The 12,639-nt window shown below is 45.0% G+C and overlaps 1 protein-coding gene across 2 annotated transcripts in view; it reads right to left on the bottom strand.

The window, feature by feature from the left end:
- Nucleotides 1–12,575, bottom strand: part of Whamm (WASP homolog associated with actin, golgi membranes and microtubules) — a 42,105-nt gene extending 29,530 nt beyond the window's left edge. For both annotated transcript variants that reach the window (XR_007214207.1, XM_048368890.1), the window contains exons 1-8: nucleotides 11,912–12,575; nucleotides 8,806–8,979; nucleotides 7,771–7,921; nucleotides 6,585–6,754; nucleotides 5,266–5,431; nucleotides 2,351–2,535; nucleotides 809–895; nucleotides 577–672 (exon numbers count right to left, since the gene is read on the bottom strand). Coding sequence is in view for 1 of the 2 variants with exons in the window: in XM_048368890.1 (XP_048224847.1) it covers nucleotides 577–672; nucleotides 809–895; nucleotides 2,351–2,535; nucleotides 5,266–5,431; nucleotides 6,585–6,754; nucleotides 7,771–7,921; nucleotides 8,806–8,979; nucleotides 11,912–12,523 (1,641 nt within the window). In the remaining variant the exon portion in view is untranslated. The remainder of the gene's footprint in view (nucleotides 1–576; nucleotides 673–808; nucleotides 896–2,350; nucleotides 2,536–5,265; nucleotides 5,432–6,584; nucleotides 6,755–7,770; nucleotides 7,922–8,805; nucleotides 8,980–11,911) is intronic.
- Between the last annotated feature and the right edge of the window lie 64 nt (nucleotides 12,576–12,639).

Raw genomic sequence — 12,639 nt, 5'->3', positions numbered from 1 at the left:
CCTGCTGGTTTTAACCACAGTGAGCATAGCTCATGCCACTCATGGAAGAGATCTGTGCAGGAACCCAAACCTGTGGCAGCCCACACCCAAATCCCCCAACTGAAACTAGGGCAGAAGGAGTTCAAGACTAGCCTGAGCCACATAGTATTCTAGACTCTGTCTCAAAACACACACACACAAAGAAAACAGCCAAGTGCTGGTGGCTCATGCCTATAATCCTAGCTATTAAGGAGGCTGAGATCTGAGAATCACAATTCAAAGCAAGGCTGGGCAGAAAGTCCCCTGTGAGACTCTTATCTACAATTAACCAAAAACTGGAAGTGGAGCTATGGCTCAAAGTGTTAGAGCACTAGCTCAGGGACAGCACCCAGGTCCTGAGTTCAAGCCCCACAACCAAAACCAAAACAGCAGCTCTTTTAAGTTGTGGTTTATCATACTGATACTCTTTAATTTTTGTTCTTTATTGATACACCACAAATCCCATTTCAAAACATTTCATGTTCTGAGTTGTCTGTTGATATTTTATACTGTCTCCAAGGATGGGTTTTAGGTGAAATGATTATTTCTAGAACTTACCCCTTTATATGCTCTTAATCGTTGGAGCGTTTTTTGACGTTCTAGGTTTATCCATTCCTTTTTCTTTTGCTCCTCCTCTTTCACTTTGTCTCGTTTCTATATTGAAGCAAATACATGTAAGTTGCTCGTGTGTTGTGACAAAGAAAAGGGCTCTACCCTGCTATGCCCCCCAGTCTGTGCCAGCTGCAGGACACAGCATGCAAATGTGAAACATTTCCCTTCAGTTACTCACCATCTGAATGCTATGATGCTGATGAAAATACCTTGTGCTTTCTTTAGCTTGCTGTAATCTGAGCCGATGAGTTTCTTTGCACCGGTCCTGATAAAATAATATAAATCACATGAACATTTTCTAGTACTACCCCAGGATGTAGCGCTGTGCTTGTACTAGAGTGAGTGCTCATTACTACTGAAGGGCCGACTGCTACGCACAGGAATACTCTGTTCATTTCCAGAGTGCATGGAGAGATGAAGTTCTTAACAGTCTGGTTTTATTTTTAAATTATTCATTATTTATTTTTTGTGCTAGTACTGGGACTTATGCTCTGAGGGACTTGAGCTTTTGCTTGGCTTTTTCACTCCAGGCTGGCCCTCTACCACTTGAGCATTCCTTCACTTCTAGATTTTTGCTGGCTAATGGGAGATAAAGAGTCTCACAGGCTTTTCTGCCAGGGCTGGCTTCAAATCAGATGTAGGTAATTTACCTAGGGTCACATGGCTACTGAGTGGCCCAGTGGTGATTTCAACTCCAAGTGGATGGACTCTGGGACTCGACCTCAGCTCCCATCCTAGCAACCCAGACTTCCCAGAAGCCAGTGGCAGGTCTGGGGCAGCAGGGATGGTATCTAGGCAGGTGTCCCACATCCTCTGATTGGTGGAGGCCGCTCCCTCACACCACTGTTACACAGCCGAAGAGGGCTGACCTGAGCACACTGCCTAGTGCCTGTGACCTTCTGGAATGAGGAGCAAAGGGCAAAGGCTGGGAATCGTCAGATCTCCCATACAGTGGCTCCTAAACCCACAGTTCTTTAACACAAGCCTGCAAAGAGTATGCACGATCATAACTTCTAAAAGTATTTATATTTCTATTCTTAAGATATATTTCCAAGTATTTCACACAACACACATATATATATACACACACACAAATATAATAAGACAGAAAAAAAGCAAGAGATGATACTGTCCAAAAAGAAATGTACTTTTTAACTTATGTAACTGCAACCCCTCTGTGTATCACCTTTATAATAGCAAAAAATAAAATAAAACAGTAATAAACAGGAAGAATATGAATTCAAGGCCAGCCTGGGCTACAAGTAAGGCCTTGGCTAAAAAATACCAAAACAAAATAAATATGTAATCTGTGATTCATTTTTTTATAATCTGTAACTTACAATAAAATACATCTCAGGGCTGGGAATGTGGCCTAGTGGTAGAGTGCTTGCCTAGCATGCATGAAGCCTGGGTTCCACATAAACAGAAAAAGCCAGAAGAGGTGCTGTGGCTATGCCCAGGTCCTGATTTCAAGCCCCAGGACTGGGGAGGGGGGGGGAAGGGGAGGGAAATCACATAAAGATGTATGTCAGAAATTGTTACATAGCTGATAATTACTAAGAAAGAGTTCCTACCTACTTATCTATATACCTATGTATATAGAGAGAGATCTATGTAAATGGACATATATAAATATAGTTACATACACATACAATGACTGAGTAAAACCTTTATCTTTCTTTCATCAAAGGAGGGAGAAGTGAAGTCTCCAGCCAGCTACCTGTCTGTTCCTGAGGTAGGCTCTCTTGGTGCAGATCCGGCCCCTCTTGGCCTCCAGTTGCTGCCGCTGCCGGCTCAGTTCCCTTAGCTCTGGGTCCTCTTCATGCAGCTGCCCTGCCTCCACAACCACTTGAAGTTCCTCTGGACTTTCACATGAGTCGTAATAGACAACTTCATCCTGTTTTTCTAAAAACATATTAAAAAAACACACCAAAATGTTTTAAAGATAAGGAAACCCACTATTAACATTTAGGTACATAGAGCCGCATACCTCTTACACAGCCACACCTATCAACAGAGTTCAGAGTACATCTTCCATGTGATGGAAATATAATTTTAATGGCAACATAGTATTCTCTAATCATTCTCTGTTGTTAGAATGTTCCAGTGTTGCAATATTACCAATTTCATTGTGATAAATACTTCTCTAGGTAAATCATCTGTACTTCCCTAGCAAATGAATATTCCAGATTCTTGATACCTTACTGCCAAACTGCAACCCAGAAAATAAATTTTTACCAGTTATTGTAAAGGTGCCTTACTGGTATTTAATCTGGATTGCATATTGTTTTTTGAAAAGCACACTTAGGATAAATTCATTCACTACATAAGTGCATAATAAAAAGTGAGAACTCCTTTCCCAAACTTTGAGTCCCATTTTTAGAAGAAAACATCAACAATTTGGCATGCATCCTTCCACATTAACTTTCCAAAAGAATTTCTTCCTAAATACATAAAATGCTTACAGTTTGAAAGTCCTGAAAATTTTGAATACCGAGGATCCAACTGAATGTCCAAGATATACATGAAAAAAATTACTAAACTTTGGGGGACTTTAGAAAAAGAAAAGCTTTAAGTACATGGAGAGACATACCATGACCTTGGGCGGGAAGATTCAAAAGTGCATAGGCGACAGCTTTTCCCCAAGTAATCTCTAACTTTAAGCACCATCCCAATCAAAATTCCGGTTGAGTTTTTTGTTTGTTTTACACTTGCCAAAGTGATTAAGTTCATCTGGAAGGACACAGAAGTGAGAGGGAATATAAAATGCTAGAGAAGTGATGGTGGTGTCTGCCCTCCTGGAGAGTCAAATGTACTCCAAGGTACAGGAACCAGGGGTTGGCATGCAGACTCACAAATAAGCGGAGAACAACAACCAGAAGTAGACCAGAGCAGTCTAGGAATTCTGGCTAGGAGACATCCATGCAAGGCAGTAAGGACCACTATTAATCTCACTATTGATCTGGGCAGGAAAGTTCACTTTCTACCATAGTATGGTAAACTGACTAATATCCTTATGGTAAATAAATATCCCAAAGAAAAATGAACAGAGACATGAGAAGGCAAAAATTCTTTTTTTTCTTTTTTTTATTGGCCAGTCCTGGGCCTTGGACTCAGGGCCTGAGCACTGTCCCTGGCTTCTTTTTGCTCAAGGCTAGCACTCTGCCACTTGAGCCACAGCACCATTTCTGGCCTTTTTCTGTATATGTGGTGCTGGGGAATCGAACCCAGGGCCTCATGTATACAAGGCAAGCACTCTTGCCACTGAGCCATATCCCCAGCCCAAGACAAAAATTCTTAAAATGACCAGAAAACATACAAAACTTATAGTGAAAATCAGAAGGTGGCATTTCTTTTTATCAGTTGCCAAACAGACAGGAGTAAATGAAGCCTGTGCTCTCACATTCTGGACAGAGGCATCACTTGGTACCACAAGCACGACATTAGAAACTAGAAAGCAATACAGGCATAAGAAAAATGTATCCCACATAACGCTTATTGGTGTTTTAATATGTCTTAAAGTGCAAAAGACACACTGTCCTTAATACAGTAATTCCACTTTAGAAATTATTTTAAGAAAATAGTCTGTCCTATACACCTAACGTATGAAGGGAAATTCTCTGCTATACTGCTGCTCAAGACATTTTTAACCTAGAAATCACAATATATCTATAAATTTGAATACTATGTAGCCATTAAAATTTATTTCATTACTGAAATGGAAGATGGTTATTGTAGCATGAGTAAAAAATGGTTACCAAACAAGACAGTTTTGGTTTTAAAAACTCTTGACAGTCACATATACATTTAACATATTTATAAGGCTACAAAGTTAACAGCAAATTGTTCCTGCTAAGTATCTCTAAATAACAGGCTTGAAGTTTTCCTTTGTTTTGCTGTATGTTGAATAATGAATACATATGAATAAAAAAACTGAAAGACTAGGCCCACTAGCTCAAGCCTGTAATCCTAGCTACTTTGGAGGCAGAGAATGAAGATTGTAGTTCAAAAAACAAACTTCATTCCATTTGGTGCCTGGAGACAACCAGAGACTGAGCACAGCAGTGTGCTGTTTCCCCGGCCCAACAGGGCTTACCCGTGAGCGCAGTCACCTGGGAAGCTCAGGGAGGAGGACTGCAGCCCAGGCCAGAATGGGTATAAAGCAAGACCCCACCTTGAAACTGACCAATGCAAAACAGTGCTGGAGGCGTGGCTCAAGTGTAGAGCACCTGCCTAGGGAGCGGAGCCTGTACTGACTGAAGGGGCTGGCCCGGCACTGGTGGCTCCTGCCTGTCACCCTAGCTACTCAGGAGGCTGGATCTGAGGACTGCAGTTCAAAGCCAGCTCAGGCAGGAAAGTCCCTGAGACGCTTATCTCCAAATAATCATTAAAAAGCTGGAAATGGAGCTGTGGCTCAAAGTGGTAGAGCACTAGCCTTGAGCAAAAAAACTCAGAGACAGCACTCAGGCCTGAGTTCAAGCCCCACAATGGGGAGTGGGGGGAATACACACGACAAAACCAAAGGGAAACGAACACACTTCAACAGGTGTTACAAGTAGATAAGTAGTAATTAAAAGTTTATAATAGTCTCTAAAATATGTAACTTAAACATTTTCTTACAAACATAGATTTTACCTTTTATAAGTCTTTTTATAGAGTCCAGCTGTGTAATAAGAAATATTTCTTCATTTTTTAAAATTTCAAATTTGATTTCATATAGTTCCAACTGAATTTCATAATACTGCATTTCTAACTCATCTACAGCATCCATATTTCTTTCTTGTTCTGGAAGGTCTTCCATCTTGGTTTTAGTCAGGGAAAAAGAATTAATTAGTATACTAAACATAAACTTTAAAAGTATACTGGCTTCTTCCTAGTCCTTACTCTACTAAATATTAAAAAAACACTTTTACCTAATGAGAAAAATAGTTTATTCAGTGTTCATTACAAACACCTCATTCTTTTTTTTTTTTTGGCCAGTCATGGGTCTGGGACTCAGGGCCTGAGCACTGTCCCTGGCTTCTTCTGGCTCAAGGCTAGCACTCTGCCACCTGAGCCACAGCGCCCCTTCTGGCCGTTTTCCATATATGTGGTGCTGGGGAATCGAACGAGAGCTTCATGTGTTGGAGGCAAGCGCTCTTGCCACTAGGCCATATTCCCAGCCCACAAACACCTCATTCTTGAAACGTGAGAGCATTTAGATTCTGAGGAAAGTGGCAGTGAGGCTTGTTATGGGTTGATGTAACCCAGTGGTGCGTTGAAGCTCAGTGATGGCAATGCAGAGTGTCACATGAGGTCAAGGGCTGGTGCTTGCAACATGCTCTTATTAGTATTCTCCCTCAGATGCACACAGAGGGAGGCCATAGAGCCTATAGCAATAAGGCCCTGGCCAGGAAGACACCACCACAGTCATGGACTCAAAGCCCATGGCCCTCCTGAACTGTCAGAAACAGTGTGTGGCTGTAGCCCCCAACCTATGGTATTCCCTTACAGCAGCCCAAACTGACAACGTGGTATCTATATGGTTCTGCTTTAAAGTCCTGAGATTACAAGAAACATTTCAGTGGCTATGGCCCTGGGATGAAGCATTCTTTGATTATTATTCTAAAGATCCAAGAGGCCAGAAGTGCTTAGTGGCAGAGCGCTTACATAGTATGTCTGAGGCCTGTGTCCAGGCCTCAGCAACACCAAAAAAAAAAAAAAAAAAAGTATTATTGCTGAATTGATTTTGATTATACATTATGCACTTCAGTGCTGAGCTCAGTATTTTAAATAAAGTGAATTGTACAATATATTTCAGAAACACATCTTCACCAAAGGAAAACTTAACTGTCCACAATGCCCAGTCTTATCTAATGTGACAGGTATGAAATTCATTGAAGAAGGAAGCTCCTTAACCAAGACCCAACCTAAATTAAAAATGCATTTTTGAAACAAATTGACCTTTATCTTACCTTTCTCTTTATCTCAGCTTTTTTGCGATTTAAACACAACTCTTTGGCTCTCATCAGTTGCGAAGTCTCTCGAGCTAACAGGAGCTTGAGTCTTTCTAACCTGGGAGTAGCTGTGGCCCAGGCAGCCTGGCCAAATCTCTTCCTATCTTGTTCCATTTGTCTCTGCATTCCTGTTGCAAAAAACAAAATTATAACTCATTAAAAGAGGCAGGATTGGGCCTGGTTACATGGCCTAGTGGCAAAGAGTGCTTGACTCGTACACATGAAGCCCTGGGTTCGATTCCCCAGCACCACATATATAGAAAATGGCCAGAAGTGGCACTGTGGCTCAAGTGGCAGAGTGCTAGCCTTGAGCAAAGAGAAGCCAGGGACAGTGCTCAGGCCCTGAGTCCAAGGCCCAGGACTTGCAAGAAATAAAAATAATTTTTTTTAAAAGAGGCAGAATTTATACTGAGTTAACCCTTTATTATCTCCTGAACGTTCTGTGTGTGTGTGTGTGTGTGCATGCACATGCATGCACAGGTGAATGTTACTGGAAATTGGACTTGGGGCCTCAAGCATGCTGGGCAAGAGCTCTAGGCTTGAGTAGAGTCCCTGGTCTAAGCTGCATAATTTATGTCATGACTGCTTGTATCTCAGCAGACACATTGACAGGCAAAGTTGTCTCCTATCACTGACGATTTGGGATGAGACAGGGGCCCTCCATCCTGCTGCTGGTCCTGCCGGCTCCTCTCCCACCCCACAGCCACCACTCTCCTCTGCACTCCCTGGCCCAGCCCACCAACCTTCAGGTTCCTATCTGCCAAGCTCCGGAAGCCACAAGCGCCTTTGCGAATGCTACTCCTCTCACCCAGGAAACAATCCCCTCCTCGCCCTTTTATCCTGCATGTTCTTGTTCTCTCCAAGTCCATGAATCCTTCAGAGATCAGGACAAGCTCTACCTGCATATGTAGGTGTCTTGTGGGATCACTCTGCCAAACCTAATTTCCCTGTCCTAGGCCCCCACATCTCCCTCACTGCCCCCACCCTCCTCCATGTATTAAAGGAATACAGGATTTTTCTTCCTGCAGCACACCACAGTGTCTATGTGAACTTATCCTTACAATGAATTCCCAATGCCTGGGATTTTATTCAGATGTCTTGAATACATGAAAATTATGTCAGTGCAGCATTTTCTAATTATCACCTGCTAATGCCTTCACTGTTTCCTTAAAATAATCCACAGTGATGTCTTGAATAGAGGCGACAGCTTCTTCGGCCCGGCAACTCCATTCTTTGGCTTCCTCCTGCAGAACAGCTACCCTTTTGGGACCCAGGTCATCCTCATCCAGGGACTTCTACGGAAAGAAGAGGTAACAAAAATGTGGAGTCATTAGGAAAATGAAAGCAAGCTGGGCCATGTGGCTGCTTTAACTACTTTTATTGCTGCACCTTAAGTTTCAGTCATTCAGCAATCACTTCCTCACTGGAGATGGGCTCTAAGATAGTCCCACCTGGGGGGCAGGGGAACACAGAGCTCTTCCTGGAGGGGTTTTTGTTTTGTTTTAAACAGGTATTATCACATACAACTCACTATGTAGCCTGGGCTGGCCTAGAACTGGAAAATACCTCTGCCTCTGCCCATCTCCCCCAGTGAAGAGAATAGAGGCTATTTATAGAACCACATCCAGGAAAATGTGCAGAATTTTTAAGGTTTTGAGAAGACCATTGTAAATGTTTCCATTTCTATATTAAAAAGTTTTCTTTTTTTTCTTTCTGGTGCTGAGGATCAAACCTGGTGTATTTTACCTGTGCTCTACCACTGAGTTATAACCCAAACCCCAATTTTTTTTTTTTTTTTGGCCAGTCCTGGGCCTTGGACTCAGGGCCTGAGCACTGTCCCTGGCTTCTTTTTGCTCAAGGCTAGCACTCTGCCACTTGAGCCACAGCGCCCCTTCTGGCAATTTTCCATATATGTGGTGCTGGGGAATCGAACTGAGAGCTTCATGTGTAGGAGGCAAGCACTCTTGCCACTAGGCCATATTCCCAGCCCCCCAAACCCCAATTTTTAAAATCAAGTTCAAATAAAATTCAGTATATCACCTAAACACAAAAATGAACCTAAACAAAATTAAAATACAAATTGAACCTTAAATGTAAAGAAATATCATATGGTAATATATAATAGGTAACAGTTGTATATAATAGGTGATAGACTTTTTAAAAAAATAAGTAAACATACCAAAATATTGAGCTTACATAAAGTTGCAACCTCTCGCATATCCCGAAAGGGCTGCAGTAAACGCTGGAAGAACATGGTTGCTACAGTAACTAGTTCTTGATATGCTTCATCTTCCTCTTGATAAACTCTCATTAATGCAACCATGGTGCTGGCTCTCCCGTGTCCCTGGAGAACCTAGTGGCAAAACATAATAAATGAGCTCAAATCTGTATGTCAGGAGATCACACAAGAAACCTGATATTCTCGACTTGTAACTACATCAATTTTAAATGTTAATTATTAAAATGTTAACGTCCTCCAACCAAAATGCCGAATTAAACAGAAGTGGTTCACTGAATTATGATGCCTCCGTGGCAAGTTATTATAGCAGTCATTCGGACTGTGTTTTGGGAGCGAGTTTAATAATATGAGGGCTTGCCAGGCACCGGTGGCTCCTTGCCTGTAACAATCCTAGCTACTCAGGAGGCTGATCTAGAAATCCCTGTTTAAAGCCAGCCAGGCAGTAAAGCCAGTGAGACTCTTATCTCCAATTAACCAGAAAAACTCAGAACACTAGCCATGAGCACAAAAGTGAGAGCTTTTGAAATGTTAGAGAAAAAGCAGAACACAAAATTTAATCTCAGTGGGTATTAAGTACACACAGCACAGCACTGGAGAGAAGACATTTGACATTGATAGTAGTCATCTTTGAGTCCTATAGTGAGCACATTTCTTCTCTGCACTTTTCTGACTGTGAAAGGGCGCTGAACTCCTCTGATACTCAAAAATACATGGCATCCCCATTTCCCAGCAGTCTCCACTCCCCAGTGTAGCATTCCACCAAGCCCACCAAATACCCTGGTTTACAGTCTCAACTGTGGCTGTATCTCTACTGACCAGGGTTTCTGGTACAGGGCAGAAAATAAACTTGAGTTTATAACCAAGGGGAGCTAATTTGGTATGACATTTTTTTATTTCTCAAAAAAGAGAAAAAAATCAAAAGTACTTTCTTTCCAGTGTAACATATTCTTCAATTTTCATTCTTCTATTTAAGGAAAACTAATCTCAGCTGAAGTTTTACTCAGGTGATAACAGTAATATATATATATGTGTGTGTGTGCGTGTGTGTGTTTATGTAAGCCAGGAGCCCATGGCTCACGCCTATCATCTTGGCTATTCAGGAGGCTGAAATATTAGGATTAAGATTCAAAAACAGGGCTGGGGATATAGCCTAGTGGCAAGAGTGCCTGCCTCGGATACACGAGGCCCTAGGTTCGATTCCCCAGCACCACATATACAGAAAACGGCCAGAAGCGGCGCTGTGGCTCAAGTGGCAGAGTGCTATCCTTGAGCGGGAAGAAGCCAGGGACAGTGCTCAGGCCCTGAGTCCAAGGCCCAGGACTGGCAAAAAAAAGAACAAAAAAAAAAGATTCAAAAACAGCCTAGGTGGGCTGGGGATATAGCCTAGCGGCAAGAGTGCCTGCCTTGGATACACGAGGCCCTAGGTTCGATTCCCCAGCACCACATATACAGAAAATGGCCAGAAGGGCCCTGTGGCTCAAGTGGCAGAGTGCTAGCCTTGAGTGGGAAGAAGCCAGGGACAGTGCTCAGGCCCTGAGTCCAAGGCCCAGGACTGGCAAAAAAAAAAAAAAAAAAAGCCTAGGCAGAATTAACATAGAATTAATCTCCAATTAACCAGCAAAAAAGCTGTACAAGCCCAGCCTGCACTGGTGGCTCACACCTAGAATCCTAGCTTCTCAGGGTGTTGAATTCAAAGCCAGCCTGGGCAAGAAAATCAGTGAGACTCTTAAGGAAGTGGTGCTGTGGCTGAAACTGGAAAAGCATTATTAACTTTAAGCAAAAAGCTCAGGGACAGGGACAGGCCTTGAGTTAAAGCCCTTGAGTTCAAGCTAAAGAGGGAATGTATGGGTCAAATAGCTGAGCACTAATCTGTGTGAAAAAGCCCAGAGATGGTGAAAGGCTCTGAGTTCAAGCCCCGATACCTGCACAAAAAACTAAAGTTTAAAAACAAATGGCTTGAGGCTGGGAATGTGGCCTAGTGGTAGAGTGCTTGCCTAGCAGGCATGAAGCCATGGGTTTGATTCCTCGGTACACACATACAGAAAAAGCCGGAAGTGGTGCTGTGGCTCAAGTGGTAGAGTGCTACAGCAAAAGGAAGCCAGGGGCAGTTACTCAGCCCTGAGCTCAAGCCCCTGGACTGGCAAAAAAAAAAAAAAAAAAAAAAAAAAGGGCGGGGGAGGAGATGGGGGGACAGGCTTCCTGACCAAAATTAAAACACAGATGTAAAAGTAAAAAAGTAACTGATACTTTCCAACCTTATTTCCAGAAAAATTCCAAGTCAACTCATTCAGCTAAATTGTGTAGCTAGTATTGCTACTAGCAATGGAGATAATTCTAGAATCAATTGCTTTCCTGCCAAGTAAGAGGAGTATTAAGGTTATATACACTTCTGTGGACATGAGAGGTTTCCTATTACCACTCCCATTTTTTAAGTTCCAGGTGAAATTGCACAGTGTGAACAGCCAGCTCGGCAGGAGACACTGTACAGTTACTTAAATTAAAAAATAGTGACTTAAAAATAATAATATGGCCTACAAAAGCCATACTTTTCTCTCCTAAACCCTGGTGAACTTGCAGGCCCCACCCTCCCCGGAGGTCGGGTCTGTTCACGCAAATCAGAGCCCTCCTGCTGCTAATTGATAGAAGAAAAAAAGCTCACTTCCTATGAGCTTTCCGTTTAACGATCGTCTTGGAAAAAGATAAAAAGTATGTCTTCTAAAGCTATTTCATCCTGTAAAACAATTGCCTCCAGCCCTGACCTGCAGAGAACCTAGAATTAATGGCTGGGGTTGTTTTCAGCTTTGCTAACGGTGCCTCTGGACTTCCGGCACCAGGCCCGGCTCCGCCCGCGAGATCTGGGGAAAAGGTCTGAGCTCGGAGCCGGTCTGGGCAGCACGGACGCTTAGACCCGCTTTGCGCGGCCGGGCCGGGATCCGGAGTTGAGGGTCCGGCGCACTCCCCTCCGGTCCCCTCCCTGCCCTTCCCGCGCTCCCTCCGCGGGGACCCTCCATCCCGTTCCCCCAGACCCCCCGCAGTGGGCCCGCACCTGCTGCAGCTGCGCCTCGGCCTCGGCCCTCCGCGCGCGCAGGGCCCGGTCCCGGAACTCGCGCGGACTCTCGCAGTCGGCCGCCCCGTCCCCGTCGGCCGCCGCCGGGAAGAGCGCGTCCCGCACCGTGTCGCCGCCGCAGCCGCCGGCCGCCTCGCCCAGATACCGCTCCAGTTGCCCGCACAGCTCCCGCAGCGCCGCCTCGCCCGGGCCCGCGCGCGCCGGCCACATCCGCGCCCACAGCCCACGCCCCGGCCCGCCGCCTGCCGCGTCCAGTTCGGGCGGCAGCGGCGGGAAGCAGCGCTCCAGGGCTGGCCACAGCGCCGCCAGCTGCCGGTGCGCGCCTCGGAACCCCGCGGCCGAGAGCAGCCCGGCCCAGCTGGGCGGGGGCGCGGCGGCCCCGGCCTCGGGCTCGAGCTCAGTCCCGGGCCCGCCGCCCTCGCCCTGCCGTCGCGACCGCTGCGCGGTGCGGTCGTGACAGGTCACAGCGAACTGGCCCTCCTCATCGTTCCAAGCCACAAGGAAGCGCAGCCGGTGCGGCTCGGGCGCGGCGAAGAGGCCCTCGCGGACCGGCACCCAGCCCTCCAGGCTGTCAGGCTGCTCGTCCTCCATGACGCCGCAGGCCCAGCAGCACCCCGTCGGCGTCGGCCACTCGTCAATTTACCGGTGACGCGCCATCCCTGCTCCTGATTGGCTGTCCTTGGGCTCTGAGGGCTCTACCGGCTGAC

Source organism: Perognathus longimembris, chromosome 20 (genome assembly GCF_023159225.1).
Source record: "Perognathus longimembris pacificus isolate PPM17 chromosome 20, ASM2315922v1, whole genome shotgun sequence".
Taxonomy (NCBI): domain Eukaryota; kingdom Metazoa; phylum Chordata; class Mammalia; order Rodentia; family Heteromyidae; genus Perognathus; species Perognathus longimembris.
This window is presented reverse-complemented; position numbering and strand designations above follow the sequence as displayed.